The sequence below is a fragment of the Carcharodon carcharias genome, chromosome 26, assembly GCF_017639515.1.
Source record: "Carcharodon carcharias isolate sCarCar2 chromosome 26, sCarCar2.pri, whole genome shotgun sequence".
Classification (NCBI taxonomy): domain Eukaryota; kingdom Metazoa; phylum Chordata; class Chondrichthyes; order Lamniformes; family Lamnidae; genus Carcharodon; species Carcharodon carcharias.
This window is the reverse complement of record NC_054492.1, coordinates 10,906,671-10,927,840: the sequence shown is the minus strand read 5'-3', so window position 1 is coordinate 10,927,840 and position 21,170 is coordinate 10,906,671. Positions and strand designations below refer to the sequence as shown.

Genomic DNA, 21,170 nt, shown 5'->3' with positions numbered 1-21,170 from the left:
AGGGGTGAGGTTGGGAGGCGGGATCGAAGGCGTCAGGTGGGAGAAGAAAGTGTAAGGGAAGGAGTCGGGGGGAGGAAGCAATTGGGAGGAAGGGGAAAGGACGAAGAGGGGATATTGTCTGGGTGGGGGCGGGGTGGAAGCCAGGGTGGGGGTGGGGGAAGGAGTTCCATGAGGGCAGTTGTGAGGGAAGGAGTCCAGAGGCAGGGATGTTCATGTGAGTGTGCAAGGGAGGACTCTCTTCAGTCCATGACTGCCTCCTGGGGAGTGAACTGACGGTGGGCATGGAAGGAGGGAATGGTGAGAATGACAGAGGGCAGCGTGAGGTGATTGGGTGGAAGGGTGCAGGTGTAACGGTATCGGAAGAAGGGACGGTAAGGGTGGTTGGTGGGCACTCGGAGGCAGATACGGACCCCGGGGGGTGGGAAGGAGAAGGTCGGGAAGGTTAATGTAGATGGGGGTGGGATTCACGTTCACCTGGACATCCCCAAAAGAAAAGGATTGTGGCTGGTGGGGAGGTGGGAGTTGATGTCAGGGGGGTCAACGGTGATGGGCGAAAGGAAATGGATGATTTGGGTAGGGGAAAGAACACGGGAAGGGGAAGGACTAGGGAGTGCAAGAAAAACTGTAGCACAACCATGCTTGCTAAATTGAAAGTGAAACGAGAATTGTTGAGGGTGAGAACAGGTGCTGCATGGGAGTCTGATCATTGGGTGGGCGGAGATGCAGGTCAGCTCAGATGGACAACTGAAAGTGAACACCAGCAGGAAAATGAGTGTGATGCAGGAAGGATCCTCGTGTGTGGGAGAGTGCTCGTACGAGGCTTCGAAAAGCCCTGCCACATGCACACTCCTCCCTCCAGAATCACTCGTTGGCTGGCTACGTGTAGCTGAACTGCACATGGTGGGGGATGCAGTGGGAGGACTCGAGAAGTCTGTCAATGAAGCTGAAAGGCACTGTTACACATTATTCAGTGAAAGTGAATATATTTCCAGATTGTGCATTGACAAAATTTGTTCATCTATGCAACCAACTGTGAGCAGAATTTCTTAACTTTTGAATTGCTTAGACTTCGAGGTGCTGCCCTGACATCCGCAGCAGGGGTGGAGACGACCTGCACGATGGTTGACCCTGTTGCCCCTGACGCCTTTGGCGTGGGTCCTTGAGAGAGCCGAAGCCTTGAGGGCTTGCTTTGGCTGTCCTCCTGTGGGCCAGCTGCTCCCTCTGCGGTGATAGAGGACAAGATTTAGAGGGCCACAGGTAGAGGGGACTCGGAGGGAGAGGGCAGAGTGGATGACCCAGGAGTTGTCCAGCTGCTGCTCCTCCTCCCTTCAGGTGCCCGAGGGCCCCGGCCTGACTCCTTGAGGGGAAGGAGTACGTGGGGGGACGTCGAGGTGCCCTGTTTCCCCCTCATGTCACCACTGTAGGAACTCACCCATGGCTGCTGCAATGGAGTGCAGATCTGCACGCATCTCCATGTTCTGCTGGACCAGGGTCTGCATGGCGTCTGCCATTCTCCCCATGGAGACCTCCATACACGCACATGTGGGCACCACTTCATCAGAGAGCAGGCAGACTCACTCCTCCGACTCGCGGCCACTCTTTGAGAGCTTCCAACAGCTCTGCGTGATGTTCCCCTACCTTCTGCTGACTCTCCAAGACAAGTTGGAAGGCTGAATCCAGAAGCTCGTGATCTGACTCGGACCTCACAGATGCCTCTTCTCCAGCAGTCCTCCGAGTGCCTGGGAACTTGGCTGAATCTGTCTCCTCCTGCTGCCGCGGACATGTGTCCGTGCGGTAACCACCAGATTGTGAACCTGAGCCTGCTCTAGATCTAGGTCACACCGAGATCTGTGTCTCTGCCCTGGTGGAGGGTGTGGGTAAGCGCTGTGATGGGTCTTCCAGGCTGCTTATTTCCAGCTCTTCATTGGAGGAGGTGTCCTTTTGGCTGGAGGTGAGGACGTGAATGGAGCTGAGGGACTGTCTGGCTGAGGGTGTCGGTCGCTTGGCAGAGCTGCCTGTGAAGCTAAGTGACGATAATTAGTGCATGGCCATAGAGTCAAAAGCAGGAGATAGAGCACTCACATTTGCATTGAGAGATGGATGATGTGGTGCAGGATCCTCATGAGGGTCTTCGCCACCAATCTCTCTGTCACCGCTGGCAGGGTCCACATCCTCACCAGTCAGCATGATGACACACTCCACAGAGTGAGTGAGGGGCCTATATAGGCCACTCCACCCCTGGTCTGGGATCTCTCCCTGCTGATGTGAGCCAGCTTCTCCTGCATGAAAACGGAGAGAGTGAGAGCAGGACACATGGTGCTGTGTGGAATGTTTGCGTAGAGAACAGAGATATGGACGGGATGAGGACATGAGCTCCAGAGGATATGAGTCTGATGGAGAGGTGAGGGTGTGTGTGAGAGCTTGAGGCGTGAGATCCTGTGGATGTGTGATGGGTTTGTGAGTGTGTGAGTTGACAGTGATGAGAAGAGTGACTTACCCTGGCAGAATGGATGAGACCATTCATCCTGGAATGGCACTGTGAGGCTGTCCTCTTTTGCAGGGCATTGGTGCTGACCACTGCTGCTACCGCCACCTCCCATGCTGGATTGGTGATGTTGCTGCCCAGAATGGGGGGGTAGAGGGCAAGACAGCGGGCCTCCACTGCGCCCAAAAGGTGCTTGAGGGATGCATCAATAAACCAGGAGGCTGCAGTCTTTTTGCCTTTCAGGGCCATGTCATCTTTGCAGCAGTCCTGGGCTGGAAGCACTGAGAGGTGTGTGCACGGCTGGACTTTAAATATAGTGCCCGGCGTGATGAAGTGGTGAGGTGATGGCGTGGTGGGTGAATGAGAGCCCGCCCGCCATCGAAACAACATGTTTCCCAGGAATGCATAATTAATCAGGTGGGATTGGGATGATACAGTGCGAAATCCTGCCATTGTGGCCAGCGTGAAAAATGTTCTTTTACCCGCCTGCTACCATACTTGGTGCAAATCTGGGCTGATTCCACCCATGGACGTATTGGAATGATTGATTATCATCTGGTTTGGCCATGCCATGAATGCTCCTTCTGCAGCCAGCAAGAGTGAGGGGAGGTGGTGGCGCAGTGGTCATGCCACATTCATTTACTTTTAAAAGTGCCATTGTTGATCTTATTTTCAGTCGGAACTCACCAAAGGTTTCAACCTAATTAAAAAGAAAGACTTGCATTTATATAGCACCTTTCGTGATCTCAGGATGTCCCAAAGTGCTTTACACCAATCAAGTACTTTTGAAGAGTAGCCCTGGTTGTAATGTCAGCATACAAGAAATAATGTAGCCACTTTAAAAACTTAAAATGGTTTTATTGCTTTGCCATGGAAACAACATTAGTAATCACTTCCAGCATCCAAATAAATTAGTAGGTCTAGCTAAGTGAATCTTGACTGACAGTTTCTCATGAAGATCCATAGATTTCATTTTAATATAGCTTCAGCTTTTCAGTTAACCGCATTCAAAATTCATTAGGCTCAAGACACAGGTTATCTCTTTCCTAATCTCAGGATCCTCATTAAATGAAATTTGTGATATATGAAGTCATTATTTACAGTAATGGGCAGCCTCAAAGCACAAAGTGCCCATTGGTTGTTCTGTAAATTATGAAAGGATTTATTGTCTAAAGCCTCAGGAAGGTCAGATAAACAAGGAAAATCAATCTGAAGCTCTCAAACAGGTAGAGAACAGTGAGCCACAATGACCTTTCAAAGTTCCAGGAGGTTCTCAATTACTTGTCTTTGCTTTTGATGTAAGCTTCGTCTGATTTGAAAATTCATCTTTACCTCAGAACTCAGCATTTACCTAATGTTTACGAAAAAGTAAGTGCATCACACTGCTATGAAGAAATAACCATCCTTATTGATTATCTTGACAGTCTCAGACAGCAATTTGGAAAATTTAATCTTCCGGTGTGCATTTATTTGTAGCCCATTGTAGTAACTCGATTAGGAATTCGCCAGCCCATTTGGTCTCTTGCCCCAAAGTGTCAGTTGCCATCCTCAGAATGACGTTTCCAAAGCCACGACAGTTTGGGAGCAATCAACCGCAAACAAAATTTATTCCCATTCACACACATATCACTTATCACCTTTTAGGCATTGAGTTGTTATGAGCTGGAACACGTTACCCAGAAAGGGGTTTGCAAGGAGATTGATTGGTACCTTTCAGATGGGAATTGGTTATCGACTTGGAAAGTAAAAACGCTGAGAAAAAGCAGAAAGACTGGGACTAATTGGATAGCTTTTCAAAATCGGCACAAGTGCAGTGGGCCAAGTAGCTGCTTTCTGTGATCTATGATTCTGTTGGTATCCTTATAATTCTCAATCCTGTTCTGGTGGTGGGCATTTGGAGTTAGTTTTGGTCTAAGCATTAGAGTATCTGTCAAATGCACCTTAATGTGAAATTGTGTAAGAGTAATGATTCTGCCATGCCACACTATCACCCCGAGATATTCTGTGAGCTAATGAACACAAAATCGCCGGTGAGGTGTGCAAGATTTGTCCCATGCATGCACCAGGAGTCGGCACAGCAGAATTTTTACCCCATTTGTTTGAAATAATTATGTCAATTACTGGGTAAGCCGAGGTTATGCACACTAACACAGAGATAAAGCTTGTTTACAGAGCAATTTGGAGGGGTTTGCATCTCATCCCTAAGATGTGAGCTTAAGTGGAAAAGATAGATATGATGCCAGTTAAGATCTAGTATTAACAGGTTGCAGGGAATGGGGGTTCCTTCACCGTGACTTGAAATAAATAGAACAAGTCTGTGATACATTGTGTAACCTGAGACAAATGCTTAGAGTTGTAATAAAAACAGAAAATGACAGAAAAGCTTGGGCCTGGCAGCATTTGTGGAGAGAGAAACAGAGTTAACGTTTCGAGTCTGTATGACTTTTCTTTAGAGCTGAAGAGAAGTAGAAGTGTGATGGATTTTATACTGTTGAAGAGAGGAGGGAGAGAGATGGAGCAAAATAACAAAAAAGAAGGCCTGGGATAGGTGGGAGCTTTGGAGAGGTTTGACAAAGATGTCATGGACACAAGACAAAAGGGAGTGTTAAAGACTAAATGTGCTCATAGTGGCTCAAGGGTAAGATAGCAGAATGCGTTAAAAGCAGAACAATGGTCAGTACTCTGTGAAAGTAAAACATAAGAACAAGTTACAGATGGCACTGTGGGGGTTAGGGAAAAAAATTTAAACAAGATAAAAATGGAGGACAGGATTCATGGTCTGAAGTTGTTGAACTCAGTGTTAAGTCCAGAAGTTTGTAAAGTGCCTAATCAGAAGATGAGGTGCTCTTCCTCCTTTGGGGTTGGGTCTTGCCCACATTTCTGTCTTTGGCCTGCTGCAACGTTCTAGTGAGGCCCAACACAAACTGAACATGAAAGGCCAATTGAAGGAGGCCAACTGGTATTTTCCAGTCAGTCTCCAGGTGCCTGGAGAGAGCAGAGACCAGTTCAGCTGCCTGGAGGCAACCTCGTGGGGGCAGACCAGGATGGGGGTGGGTGGTGATGCCAGTCCTCCAGGCAAGCCTAATTGGCTGTACCTGCCTTCAGCTGCTGTTGCAGGGCTGTCCTGCAGAGGGGTTCCCCTTCCCCCTGTCCCCCCACAAGGGTGGCCCAGCTGCAAAGGCCATTTTTTATTTCAAATTTTAAGTTGGAGTGTGGGCTCTTCCATTTTGAAGTGCCCTCTCTCTCACTTACCCACCATGGCAGCCTGCTGCAGCTTTCAAGCTGGAAGGAACCTGCTTGGCCCTCTAGTTTTGTGAGGCCCTCTCCGCCTCCCTGCCCCCACCCCACCTCCTTATTTGGATGGTCAACCTGCCATTAGTTGGCAGCTCTCTGGAAAACCACATTGAGTAAATGTTTCCCCCACAGTGCAGACTTCTGACCCCAATCTGAGCTTGATGGTGAGGTTCGGAAACCTGCAGGGAAAATCTAACCCTAGGGTGTGGATTTGGCAGCAGAAAGAATGGTAAGGTTATGCCAAAGTATAAAAGTAGTGAACAGCTTGCGCTGTTGGTTCACTGTTGACCACAAAATCCTGACCCAGGTGTATTCATAGCTAGAATTCTTTAAGGTGAAGTGTTGGTGGGTGGGAAAGGTGCAGTGGACACAATGATGATGACCTTTTCCCTTGACCCTGTAGCCTGTTACTATGAATGATGTGTGTCAGCTTAGAGGGGTGACAAAAGTTATTTGTTTTACCATACCCTAAATTAAAACTCACTCGTTTGTAGAAGTGCTGCTATTGCTATTATTTCAATAGGATCACACCAGAGACTTCAAAACAATAAGTCCTGGAGGCATGCACATGCTCATTCCCCTCTCTCACTAGTCATTTCAGATCTTATGTTATAAGCAAGTTTAATTGTATGAATTGTGAGTGCAAAGTGCAGCTGGCAAGGCTGGAGTTATGTTGCAGGATACATTCTGTCTGCCAGGCAATTCTGCTACCTGACAGCTATTTCGTTAATATAGGGAGACAGCAGGTGGCAGCGAGTATAGAAACAGAAAATGCTGGGAAATACCCAGATTTGGCAGAATCTGTGGAGAGAGAAAAGGCTCTGATGAAAGGTCACAGACCTGAGATGCTGGCCTGGATTCTTGCTCCCGGCTCGGTTGTGCAGAGATGGGCAGGTGCCGGGTACAGAGGAGGACTGGGTGGAAGACCTGTCTCTCTGCTCTGGCACTTTGTCTAATTCAATAGAAAAATGATTTGGAAAAAAAAGCCCTCCAACCCTGACCCCTCACTGCAACCACACACTCCCCGTGTCTCATCTTTGCTACCTCATGTTGTAATGTTGGGTGTTGCCTCATGTTGCCTTAGAGGCTTAGATGGTTGAACAATAACTATTTATTAAAAACACATGATATATACATATATACAGGATACACTCCTGGCTGGGTGCTATCTTTGTGCCAACTTCTATCAGACTTACGACTACACCCTACTACTCCAATGTGACTCCCTTGCATCTTGTGCTCTTTAGTGTTGTATTTTTCTTTGTTAACAATCTGTCTTCCTTCTTTGGATACCATGAGTTTATCCCTCTCCTTCCAAAGGGAATGTTCACTCCATTCACTCATTCATAGCGTGGACTCAGGTTTCCTTTCTCGGTGGGGTCTGCCATGTTCTTCCTGGAAGTTGAAGGTTTACCTCCCTTATGTCCGTATATTCCTCACCCTTGAGCTCAATCTGCATTTCTAATACTGTGTTCTGTTTTTTCTTGTGCACTTTGTGCCTCTCTGAGCTTTGTCTTGGTGAGTTGGTGGTCACTTCTCTCCTGCCCAGGGTCGACTTCATGTTGTGTGTGTGAGCTTGAAGTTCCAGCTTCATTGCTGTAGTTAATCCTGCTTCCGTGAGACAGCAAATGTTTAACTCTGAAGTTTGGGCTCAACCTTCTGCTGCTGCTCCCTCTCCTCTGTGTCTTTTGCTTAAAGTGTGCTGACGTTCATCTGGAGGTTTGGCTGGTCAGACCGAAACATGTTTTCTGCTGCCTGAAAATGTGGGCATCACTGGATGGCCAGCATTTAGTGCCCATCACTAATTGTCCTTGAGAAGGTGGTGATGAGCTGCCTTCTTGAACCGCTGTCGTCCCTGTGGTGTAGGTACACCCACAGTGCTGTTAGGCAGAGAGTTCCAGGATGTTGGTCAAGCGAGAGTGAAGGAACAGCAATATATTTCCAAGTCAGGGTGGTGAGTGGCTTGGAGGGAAATTTCCAGGTGGTGGTGTTCCCATGTATCTGCTGCCCTTAACCTTTTAGATGGTAGCGGTCATGAGTTTTGAGGATGCTGCCTAAGGAGGTTTGGTGAATTTCTGCAGTGCATCTTGTACATGTTGCACACTGTTCGTCGGTGGTGGATGGAGTGAATGTTTGTGGAAGGGGTACCAATCAAGCAGACTGATTTATCCTGAACAGTGTCAAGCTTGTTGAGTGTTGTTGGAGCTGCACTCATCCAGGCAGGTCGAGAATATTCCATCACACTCCTGACTTGTGCCTTGTAGAGGAGTCAGGAGGTAAGTTACTTGCCACAGGATTTCTAGCCTCTGACTTGCTCTTGCAGCTACAGTATTTATATGGCCAGTCCATTTCAGTTTCTGTTCAGTGGTAAGCCCGAAGATAATGATAGTGGGGGTTCAGCGATGGTAATGCCATTGAATGTCAAGGAGATGGTCATTGCCTGGCATTTGTGTGGCGTTAATGTTATTTGCCACTTTTCAGCTCAAGCCTGGATATTGTCCAGGCCTTGCTGCATTTGGACATGGGCTGCTTCAGATTCTGAGGAGCTGTGAATGGTGCTGAACGTTGTGCAATCATCAGCGAACATCCCCACTCCTGACCTTACGATGGAAAGAAGGTAATTGATGAAACAGGTGAAAATGATTGGGCCTAGGACACAACCCTGAGGAACTCTTGCAGTGATGTCCTGGAACTGAGATGATTGACCTATAACAACGACAACCATCTTCCGTTGTGCTAGGTATGACTCCAACCAGCGACGTTTCCCCCAGATTTCCATTGACTCCAGTTTTGCTAGGGCTCCTCGATGTCACACTTGGTCAAATGCTGCATTGATGTCAAAGGCAGTCACTCTCACCTCACGTTTGGAGTCCAGCTCTTTTGTCCATGTTTGAACCAAGGCTGTAATGAGGTCATAAGCTGAGTGACCCTGGCGGAACCCAAACTGAGCATCAGTAAGCAGGTTATTGCTAAGCAAGTGTCGCTTGATAGCGCTGTTGATGATCCCTTCTATCATTTTACAAATGATTGAGAGTAAACTGATGGGGCGGTAATTGGCCGGTTTGGATTTGTCCTGCTTCTTTTGTGCAGGACATATCTGGGCAATTTTCCACATAGCCAGGTAGATGCCAGTGTTGTAGCTCTACTGGAACAGCTTGGCTAGGGGCGTGGCAAGTTCTGGAGCACAAGTTTTCCATACTATTGCCAGAATATTATCAGGACCCATAAACCTTTGCAGTATTCAGTGCCTTCTGCCATTTCTTGATATCAGGTGGACTGAATTGAATTGGCTAAAGACTGGCTTCTGTGATGCCTGGGACTTTCAGAGGAGGCCAAGATGGATCATCCGCTTGGCTGAAAGTTGTTGCGAATCCTTATCTGCCTCTGCAAAGAATGAGGACAATCCCAAACTGAAGTCTCAGTCAAGACCATTAGCATTGATGGACCTCTCAGGGGTCTCCAGTTCAGTGTAGTTGAATACAGTGGTTGCTTTGACGCCTTCTGCTATTTTGAGGAGTTTGAATGCATCTCTGCTCAGGAGAGAAAAGAGTTGAATGGGAATCATATACAGAATTTTGATTGTTTGCCTATTGCTATACCCGAGCGACTCATGAATCATGCCTATGATCAGTAGTTGGATTCCTCCAGAACCATACAGTGGTGAGTTTGTCGTCCATAGCCAGAGGGCTTTTAGCCATGGTTCCTGATCCAAGAGGACCGTCACATTAGCTCCTGGGTCTAATTTGAAATTTGTGAGGTGATCATTTATAGATATGTTAGCATGCTAAAATGTGAATCTGGGATCCTTAATTTTTCCAAGAAGCATTGTTGGATGACTTCCTGACCTGCCTCATCTATCTCATGAACTCATTTGAGATCCTCTGCATGCCTCAAGGTTTTGGAATTGCACATCTTTCCTAAGTGCCCCAGGCAGCTGCAGTGAAAGCACTGCACTGTGATTGCTAGACATTGCTCACGCCTGTGAGGTCTTTTGGTATCATCGGAGTTAAATCCATTGACAGCTTTGACAATTCTTTGGCAGTTCTTTGACAATTCCAATGAGTTCATTACTTTTTACAGACGACCATATTTACTTTTAACAACAATACAAAAGGGCATCTTCCCTCCACCAAAGAATGTCTTACCTATCCCAAAGGGTGGCTTACCTCTCCATATTATCCAAAGGCTATCCACAATGCACAAAGTTCAGACCTGTTATTACCTGGTCTAAATTGCACATGCCGGATTTCATCCTCCTGGCCTACCAAAATCTCACTTAAGTGGAAGCAGTTGATGATTTAAATGGTCAGCTGCCCCCATACGATGCGCAAACGACAACCCGTCCAGTCCCACCCCTGCAAAAATAGGCAATGCCATCTTCGGGCACAGGTCTTTGGATTTTTAGCCATTTCTGCGATTTTCACCACAATGGAGAGACCGTATGGTGGAAATCTGGGCTCTTAGCTCTGTTTCTGTCTCCACACATTTTACCTATTCTACTGAATGTTTCCAGCATTTTCTGTTTTTTTTTAAAGACTCTATTAAAGTTACAACATGCACAGAAGATCCTACAGAATGTCTGGCTATTTTTTAAAACTGGTTTCACACCAGAACAGAGTTATAGTTAACCCAGTATGACGCCCAGGCTGTCTAAGGTTCACCTGGGAAACAAATATGTATCTGGCTGTCAATTTATGCTGCCATTTTTGTGTTATTGAGTACCAGAAGTGCTTTGCATCAATGCCAGGTGGAAAATGTAGTTTCAATCTTTATTACACAACTAGTTATGTGTTGCTACAGTTGGAGAAATATCCAAGTTGAAACACTTGTTCTGCTATGGTTGGGAACATTTAATTTCTAATGCCGACAGCTTGACTTCTTTTGTCAGCTGTGTTTGATGGCAATTTTGCCTCTGAGTCAGAATGCTATAGGTTCAAGCTCCACTCCAGAGACTTGAGCACAAAACCTAGCCTGACACTTCATGCAGTACTGGAGGAGTGCTGCAGTGTTGGAACTGCAGTCTTTCAGAATGAGACCTATCTGCTGTCGATATGTAGGATCTCGCAGCACCGCTTTGCAGAAGAGCAGTGATGTTCTTCCTGGCATGCTGGTCACTAATTATCCCTCTACATACACCTAAAAACAGATTATTTGCTCATTATTACATTGCTATACTTGGGAGCTAGTGCAGAAATCAGCTGCAGCATTTTGTAAAATACAGGTTCATACCTTTCAAAAACTACTTCAGGACATCGCAAATACAGTCAATGAAGTTCTGAAAGGTGCTGTACAAATGCAAACCTTCTTAATTTTTGTTGATGAAACAATGCTAGGAAGAGCAGGTCATCCAAAGGGCAATCCAACCCAACTGAAGTAACAGCAATGGAAGATGATTAAATTGTTGCATTACCTGATTTAGAATCACTGATGACCATGCTTTCACTCTAAAATAAATTTTACACCAATACATGCATACTTCCACCATCATGAAAAAAACAACTACAAAGTATTGCAGCAGTGATACAGTTAAACACACAGCATAACAGCATATTACTCCTTACCTAAGAAGTGCAATACTGGCCATAAAGGGAGTGCAGTAAGGTTCACCAGACTAATCCCTGGGATGGCAGAATTGCCTTCTGAAGAGAAACTCAGCCTGTATTCTCTACAGCATAGAAGAATGAAAGGTGATCTCATTGAAACTTACAACATTCTTTTGGGGCTCAACAGGGTAGATGCAGGAAAGATGTTTTCCCCAGTTAGGTTGGCGGGGGGAGGGTGCTCTGGAACCAGGGGACACAGTCTCTGAATAAGAAGTAGGCCGCTTAGGACCGAGATGAGGAGGAATTTCTTTAGTCAGAGGATGGTGAATCTTTGGAATTCTCTGCCCCAGAGGGTCATAGAGGCTCAGTCATTGAGTATGTTCATAGCAGAGGTTGATAGATTTCTAGATACCAATGATGTCAAGGGAATGGGGATAGTGTGGGAAGATGGTTTTGAGGTAGAATGTCAGCCATGATCTAGTTAGATGGCAGAGCAGGCTTGAGGGGCTGAATGTTCCTATTCCTATGCTATTAGCTATTCCCCTAAATAGCTAAACAGATTTTAATTCTGGATTTTTTTTTGAAGCAAAATATAAGCATATACTCTAATTAAAATGCCTGATGACAATGACTCTGAAAAGTTAGTTTCTTCAAAGCGAACATCTGATATAAAGCAATTTGAGTTGTCACGTTTCTGTTAATAAGAGGATTAAAGAAGAATTGGATTTTGTAATGCTGTGATTTGTGCTGCCTCATTTTTTTTTGGCTTTATTTAATTATATTTTGTTGCCCAGGACAGTCTTTCTTTTGTGGGATTAAGTTTTACAAAAACCTATTGAGGGCAATTGCCAGAAATTCAGAAGTCAAGGTCTCACCCCTTTCCCTTAAAGCTTTGAAACAATGCTGAGTTCCTCCTCAGCAAACAGCAGCAGACAGTTTGGAACAGCGGACAGGAGATTCTTTTCATAAGTAAATTACAGAAATCCCGGGACTGAGTTCCTCTTGAATGACTGAACCTGAGGTCCGACGTGATCCTTATCTTTCTTAATTGACAGTGAATTTGAACTCAGGCCTCCAGTTAGTAGTGGTTACAACCTGTTTTCATTTCATTCCAAGCCTGCTGCTGATGAGAGGTTCCATCAAAAATTATCGGCAGCTTATTAAAGTAAACCAGAGCAAACGAAAACTGCATCAACTAAATTCCTGTGTTGGTATTGCATTCCAAATGAAACCGCAAGTAATGCCCCTCCCGAATTTCTCCGCATCTTTAATGTGTAATTTTCTTTCACTTTATCAGATGGGCCACAAGATCCTGGAGACAATGTAGTGCTACTTGTGGAGTTGGCATACAGACAAGAGATGTTTACTGTAAACGTCTGGTGACCCACGTTATTGACGACTCCATCAAGGTTGCTGATGAGGAGTGTTCAGGTCCAAAACCTCCCGAATTACAGGCCTGCAACCAATTTGACTGCCCTCCATCGTGGCACAAGGGAGAATGGCAGCTGGTATGTGAAGTTCCATCAAGTTGTCAAAAAAATAGCTATTGTCACCATAAACGTGCTCTTTCAGATCCTGCCAAGAGTCAATTTAAAAACTTCAGCTTCTCCTGAGACAATTGCAGATTCGTAGACAGTACGTCACATAAAATGCATGAATATGAAAGAAAGTACTAAACTAAGATTTTCCTAACCCTGGTGACACGCAATTGGGGGCCTGACTGGATCAGGTGCACCACTGGTTTTGCACCCCAATTGAAGTTAACAAAGAGTAATATTGGACGGGGTGTACAACCAGCATTCCACCTGATGCTGTGGAGTACCCCACCTGGCAAATTAGTTTAATTTACCCCCGTCATCTCAGGCTGCAGAAAGAGTCCATTTGCAGAAGATCATTTGCAGTTGGATCAAGTTGATCGAGGCTGAATGTAAGATCTTCGAATTAAGCAGTCAACTCTGCTGTAACCAAGTACATTTGCCAGACACTATCAGATTGCCAATGTAGAGGTTTCCTTCTGGGAAGAAATGGCTGGGGATTTGATTCAGACTGTTTACACCAGTCTGATTCAAATTGCACTGGTTCGCAGCCAGCATCAGGAGGTGATAGCTACTCCAAACTAATCTTGGAGTAAATAACTCCACTGCCTTTACACCAAACATACTGACATGAAGCAGCTGCAGATTTAGAATGAACATAAATTTGAAACTGAATCGGAAAAACAAAAAGCTGATTCTAAGATATCATTTCAAAAAGAAAAGAATTATCCTGAAAGACAATGAATGAGGAGCTGACATACAGGCAAGAGATGACAATGAACTCCTGAAGTGATCCTGAGAGAATATTGTCGTGAAATGAAGTCCGGAAAAAAGCCTTTGAAGCAATCAGAATGCATTATGCTCAATGCACCAAAAGCTACACAATAGTTGAACAAATTACATATCATGCATTACTGCTGTTGACAAGCTTTTCAGAACTTTTTGTGTGAGGTACACTCGAATAGTGCAGCAGACATGTCATAAAATATTTAGTCTAAATGGTGATCAGATATTGAGCCCATTTGGAAACTCTTTGCCAGTTTGGACATATAAATCTCTGCAATGTCATAATTAATAGTTTGGTGGGAAAATTGCAGTTTTGTAAATAACAAGAGAGGCTGTTAAATTGATTAGTGCACATTTAAAGGTGACACAATTCTTTTTGCTTACTTTATTGTTCTTCGTATATGTGCTTTAAGATTCCTAATGTAAAAGCATCGCAAGCAAATTCAAAAATGTTAATGTACCCCGTCTGACAAGTTCATGTTCTCTTGTAAAATCTTTTGCTGCAGTGTTCACAAACATGTGGAAGAGGAGTGCAATCTCGCAAAGTCACATGCAAACAGCTTTTGACTGATGGTAGTTTTCTAAGCCTTGCTGATGAGTTTTGCCCTGATCACAAGCCGCAGACGCAGCAGCCTTGTGTGAACATTGATTGTCCACCACACCTGGCATTAGGGAAGTGGTCCAAGGTAAACATTGTTAAAGTGACTCAACAAAGAAAGATATTTATGTCTGTGTCTTTGTATGCATGCTTTTTATTTGGCATGTGGTTTATGTGTGGGATCACACCTCTTGCAAAGTTCACCTTTATTTCTTGCAGCATTCTTCTATTTAACAGTCAATGAATTTCCACAGAACATACTCATATTCTGCTTCAATTTTATCTATCAGTTTTGCAGTTTAGTAATCATACAACCCATTGGCATAGACTTGAGTTATAGAAATAAAAGTATTCTGTTATCTGTTGAGGTTTACAACCCCAATAGTAACCCTGATTATATAGCAAAACTGGTGTGACACAGTAAGAGAAGCAAAAACAGTTGCCTTGCAGTATGAGAACATCTGGAGTTGACTGAAGGATGGTCAAAGATTAGGTCTTTGAAGGTAGAATGCGATATCGGCAAGTTGGATCTTTAGAGAAATGCTGCAGAGAGCAGCCATGATGACTTGAAGTCTGTCTCACTGAGAGAGAAACAGCGAGGAGGATGAAGCTGGATGACCAGAGGATAGTAGCCAGCGTGTAAGACTGAAGGAGATTGCAGAGTCAGGTGAATTGAGGCCACAGAGAGATTCATAAACAAGAATGAGGATTTTGAATTTAGTGCATTTTTAGAAAGGAAACCATTGACATTTGGCTAAAAGGGAAGGGGGTGTGCGAAAAGGAAGCAAAACTTTGAGCAGGTGCTGGAGGATTGGAAAAGCTGATGTGCTGAAACCTGAGGTCGTCACCGGAGACATCATTACTGAAGGTGATTAAGTATTGAAGATTGTTTTGCAAGTGAGGTGAAGACAAAAGTGAGCAATGTTATAAAGGTGGCTATAGGTGGTTTTGGTGATAGGATATATCTGCTCGCAGTGAAATGCCAAAATGAGGTTGTATTCTATTAGAAGCAGTCTAAGTGAACATCCAGGAGGATAGCTTTGATTTTGCCATTTTCAATGTGGAGGAACCTTTAACTCATCCATGATGTATAGTCAGACAATCAACCCAACAGCACAATCGTAGCTATGGTGGTAGACAGATTGAACTGTTGTCATCGGTATGTATACTGAAGTGGACTCTACAACAACAGCTGATCTAGCCGAGAGGCAGTATGTAGATAAGAAATGAAATTGATTCATATTCCTTCAGAGAGTCCTTAAATCACCAGATAATCAACCTGTGAATGTCAAAATGAGAAGCCCTGGAAATCCTGCCCTCAAATCCTGGGCCGGGAAGGGACTGATTTTAGTACCTTTACTTCACAAATCATCCGAACATCAAGATATACTGTTCTCTGCAATTTGGGATGTATGCAAATTAATGGAAATACAGTTTTTGAGACTTCACGTTACGTGTATGTTCTGCCCACAAACACTAAAGCTTAGAATCCCCTTCCCTAGGTGACCATGTAAGGGCTGAAAGAGAAGCCATTGCAAGAGATGTGCTGGTTACATTGACGCAAGAATAGAAGCAAGATCCAGTGCTAGAATAAAGATGGACTATGGGGACAAAACAGTGAAAGAAGGAGTGGATCAGCTGCATTAACTGTTACAGAGAGATTGGGTAGAAGGAATAACATACCACGTGTCATAGTCAAAAGGAGTGTTATTGCTGACCTTGAATGAAATTGGTTTCAATGCAATGGACAAAGTGGAAATTGAATTGAAGGAATTCCAGCCTGGAATCTTAGAAGTGATAAGTGCACAACTGGATGGTGTCAACTTATTCAAGGATCTTTGAGCTTCAATTTGTTGGTTTGGGAGCATGGTTAAAGGTTTTACAGGAAGGGCGATCGTTGCAGTTTTGAACAATTGGGGAATGGTGTGTGGAGGATGAAATTTCTTGACAAGGTCAAACAGCCAAGAATCAGGCAAGGGAGAGGACCAAGGAAGGGGGCATGGAATCATAACATGGTTACAATACAGAAGGGGGAAATTCAGCCAGTTGTGTCCATGTTGACAGTGGACATGGCGTGAGACATGTGGAAAAGGAGGACCTGGTCAGGGATCAGGAGAAAATGCGTCGTATTGCGCAATCACAACTAGGGTAAGGGGAAGGCTGATGGGAACTGAGGCTGTGACAAGGCAAAATAATCTCATGGTCGAGATGCAGAAATCTGAGAGCAAATATCTGCCACAAGTTTAGCTATTTAAAATAATGATGATGTGCATATCTGTTTCAGTTGAACTAACCTTTCATATATGAATTTAACCCAGTTTTGGTTGTGTGTAATTTCAGTTTTCTGCTCAAGATTGCTGGCAGTGAAAAGTTAGATGAATGATAGTTTAGGAGAAATAGTTTTTATATCGCCATTTGTTTCTAGTGTTCTGTAAGCTGCGGCGAAGGTATCCAGAGCAGAGAATGGGTTTGCCGTAAACTCACAACAGTTGGTCGGTTGGTCACAGTAAACCGTGATATATGCAATGCCCTCTCCAAACCGCCAGTGATACAGCCTTGCAGAATGCCTACTTGTAAAAGTAAGTGACCTACTTTAATACTTGACACCCAGAATCACTTACACCCAAACAAACATCTTGTTATGTTTCGTCTACAATTAGCACAACAAATAAATATAGTAGCAGAAATAACTGATATCGTAACTGTTGTGTTCTAGCCCACTGAAAGGTGTTAGTGTTTTTAGGCCATGATTGTATAGTGCCTACTGATAGTTTTCTAAGAAGCAACATTTTTAGAGCTTGATATATTCCTGTAGAAGGACGGATTTGTTTCACAGTCTCCCTCGTTTGTTCATTATAAGAATCATATGCAGATGTTAAAACATTCACATTTATGAAAATGCTCTTTTCATTAAGTAAAACAGATTTGTGTTGCTTGACAATTATTTTCCTGGAAGATTACCAGCCTTCATATGCCAAACGTCTGCAAGCTCCAACTCTTGAAGCAGGTCCAATAGTTTTTAAGAGCTATTGCTTACATTAAAAAAAAATACGAATAACTTCATATGTGTAGATTCCAGACATACATATTTGGTACTTTCCAACTTTTTCATGTATCTTGTGCCTATCAAGGTGACCTTTTTCATCCTGGGAAATACGTTATTTTCTTTTCACCCAGTACAAGTCAGGTTTAACGTAGGCTCAGTCCATGTTAGAGTTTCCACTGCATGACCTCAACAGTGCCCAGCTTTTTTTTTGACATGCTATCAGTTTAGGAAATTTAGGTTGTGGATATTGTTTAACAAAAAGCAAGGTAAAATATGACTCTCCACTTGCGCTTTTTAACCAGAATCCAGAGAAACAGAGGGATAATTATATATGCTTTTTTTAACTCAAATTAATTGCCTTGATACAGATAAGCTCATTCAGAAGCTGATGCACTTAATGCTAAATATGTTAACACTGTGCCACCATCTCAGAGAATCAGAGCTGTTGTGTTTGGTCCAACTCACGTTCCCTTTGAGTGCCCCCCCCACCCCCCCACGCCGAGAGAGGAGGATGGGTGAATTTTCTATCTAGCCTTTCCTTCTTTATTATCTTTTTTTCCCCATTTTTATGGCTTCAACGGATAAAAGTGTGGTCAGGTAATCTGCCAACTTTTCAACGATTGCACACTGTTGGTCACTTTGAAGGTGCCACAGAAAAGTGGCTTAGGTCACCAGATTTATCAGCAATTGCACTAATCAACCTACTATACCTAACACAAGGTTAGTTATTGCCAAGTAAATTGAACTAAATTTTTTGGAAGAGGTGAAAGAACAAGATCTCTTGATCAAAGGAATAAATCATTAATAATATACCTTGTATTTTTGGTGTTCTTCTTTTGAAGTTATATATTCTTAACAACCTTTAATTAAATATGCTGTTTCCCATTCTGGACAATTTTGTTAATGTTTATTTGTGTACTTTCTAGAGCTTGTAAAGAATGCAAAAACAAAGGCTCCACAAGTTATTCGTGACCCTCGAATTCTGAGTGTCCACAGAGTCTACATTCAAACCAGACAAGAAAAACGTATTCACTTTAGCATAGGCGGTCGAGCCTATTTGCTTCCAAAAACCTCTATTGTGATTAGATGCCCTGTAAGAAGATTCCAGAAATCATTGATCAGGTGGGAAAAAGATGGACACCGGCTACAAAATACAAAACAAATTGGAATCACTAAATCAGGATCGCTGAAAATTCATAGCCTTGAAGCCAGGGATATCGGCGTGTACAGTTGCATTGCGGGCCCTACTCGAGATACCTTTGTCCTCAAGCTGATTGGTAATGATAATAGATTAGTTGAACCACCCTCTTTCACTAAAGCAAAGACGAGGCAAAATATTGGGCCAGAGAAGATGAGTCACAATGAATCTAACAGACTGGAAGATAAATGGACTCAAATGAGCAAGATGTGGCGAAGTTGGAGCAAAAAAAATGAATTCTATGTAGATGATAGCCAAACTGATGATCATGTTTTCCTGCACCTACTTGGAAATCATTTGGTTTCCAAAGCAAAGACTAATTTTGCAGAGTTGTATGATTCTCAAGAGCTTATTGATAAACATCTTGCAAGTTCTAACTTCCAAGGAGCCTACAGTATGGATACTGTACAGTTTGAAGGGATCTTACGAAATATAAGTCTATGGATTGAATCAGGTGAACTGCCTGAAGATTTTGCTTCTCAGCTCATGTATCAATTAGCGGCTGAAGTGTCTAGGCCACAACCAACTCTGGAGAAATGGAAGGCGGCACCTCTGGATGATAATGCAACAAACTCAAAATTATTAGATAAAACTCCTAACACATCAGAAACTTCTGTCAATAAGGATTTACATCAACCGAGGGAGAAACAAAAGCCTCCTGTTATTTTGAGAAAGAAACAAGCTCCTGTACTGCCTCAGAGAAATGTCAGTGTGGCGATTGGAACACTGGCATATCTGGCGGATAACACTTACAATATAACACTAGTTTGTGAAGCTGTTGGAGTCCCTGAACCAGAGGTAACTTGGACAAAGGATGGTGCACCAGTGAAATTTAGTGAAAGGTACGTCAAGTAAATGTCTATTCATATCTCTGAAAGCTTTATTTTAACAGGTGAACTTGTGTTAACTTCATATTTTTTATATATTCACCTTGTGCATCAATGACTGTGCACTCTATTGTACCAACTAAATGTGCATGGCAGAGCTGTCAGTAAACTAGTCAAAGGCCATTTGTTAAAACAAATTCTGATCTCCAAGACTTGCATTATAACAACTGTGGAGTTTTTCTGATAGGCAAGAGTATTCCTTTTTTAACTGATGGAGATCACATTCTGTATAATCAGAAAGTTATTTAAATGAGACCCTATAGTGTAAGTGTTGAGACAGATAGTTCTGAAATTGATTTTACAAACTTTGGTTATAATAAATTGTACTCTTGTCCTATGAACTTTAGTCAACAATCTAGCATCAAATATTGGATCCATCAACAACAGATTAATGATATTTTCCACTCATATAAGATTTTATATCAGGATCTGTTTTTAGATGAAGCATTGTGTTGTCGTGTGTGCGTGTGTGCATCTGTGTGTGAGCGTGTATTTGCAAAGTCATTGTTACTTTTCAGTATTCGGAGCAATTCAGCTCATAAGGAAGCTTCAAATGTTTTGAGTAAAGATTGAATTTTAAGTTATTAATCTGCAGTAACTAATAGTTTTTGATAAGAACATGCAGGTGTCATGGATTGACATTGTTAGTAGTGCATTTGAAGGCAACAAACTGTTGATCATTTTCTAGATTTGTGGGGTTCTTTTTCTATAGATGTTAGTAACCGTTAGCCATCGCTGAGCTATCGCGAAGGGTATTGCAGTTTGAATTTAGGACGTGATGTGGAATATAGGCCTGGATTAAGGATCCCAAAAGATATTAGAGTCTAGTCCGACTAGGGTCAGCTGTTTTTCTGTGAGAAACATTTTACATTTCATGTGTATTGCCAAGTCTCGTTAGAAACCTGCTGCATACAAGTTCACTCTAAGGTTTAATACTTAGCAGACTGCCAAAGTAAGACTTTCTGCAATAGATTATCTTCCTTTGGACATGATTCTGCTGTTTGAGGAATTTCAATGGGCGCATCAGAGCAGCTATAAAACTTTTTGGAAATCTTCAAACTGCTCTCTTTTTTTATTTGTGTTGATGTTAAAAGATGTTTCTTCACCTATTTATACAGTTTTCCCCTTGCTATATCTAGTCTTTGCTTTGTGGTCTCCCCCAGTAAACGATTCAAGCGATTCTGCAATTCAGTAAACAGGAGGTGGAACAACTACAGGAAAAGGTGAACATTCCTCATTCTATCTAGCTGGGGATGCTGCAGACTCTGAGAACCTCTTTTTCACTCCCCTGAGTTGGCTGCATTATCCTATGTATGGAAGAGACATCAGAATGAGGTTAAGGCACCCCTTCTCTTATTTATTGAGAGTTGTGGCTCAGTGGCAGGACCCTCACCTGAGTCAGAAAGTTGTGGGTACAAATCCCACACCAGGGACTTGAGCACAAAAACTAGGCCTCATTCTAGTACAGTACTGAGGGAAGGCTGCGCGGTCAGAGGTGCTATTTTTTAAGATAAAATGGTAAACCGTCTGCCCCCAGAAGGGTATGTAAAAAATTTCAGGACACCATTTTGAAGAGGAGCAGTGATTTCTTTTGCGTTAGTGTCCTGGCCGATATTTATCCCTCAACCAATACCTTAAAACAAAAGGCTGGATTTTACTGCTAGCCCACGCACCTCCCCAACCATCCTCCCTGCCCCCCACTGACTAAAAAGTCAGTCGGGAACTGACTGATGAAGAACGGGTCTGCCCTGCAGCAATAATAAGCTGCTGGCGGCAATAACAAGGTAACTGTGGGACT

The 21,170-nt window shown here is 43.4% G+C and overlaps 1 protein-coding gene across 2 annotated transcripts in view; it reads left to right on the top strand.

The window, feature by feature from the left end:
• Nucleotides 1-21,170, top strand: part of adamtsl3 (ADAMTS-like 3) — a 604,254-nt gene that overhangs the window by 465,572 nt on the left and 117,512 nt on the right. For both annotated transcript variants that reach the window (XM_041175078.1, XM_041175080.1), the window contains 4 exons: nucleotides 12,620-12,830; nucleotides 14,150-14,329; nucleotides 16,667-16,820; nucleotides 18,214-19,327. In XM_041175078.1, coding sequence (XP_041031012.1) covers nucleotides 12,620-12,830; nucleotides 14,150-14,329; nucleotides 16,667-16,820; nucleotides 18,214-19,327 — 1,659 coding nt within the window. The remainder of the gene's footprint in view (nucleotides 1-12,619; nucleotides 12,831-14,149; nucleotides 14,330-16,666; nucleotides 16,821-18,213; nucleotides 19,328-21,170) is intronic.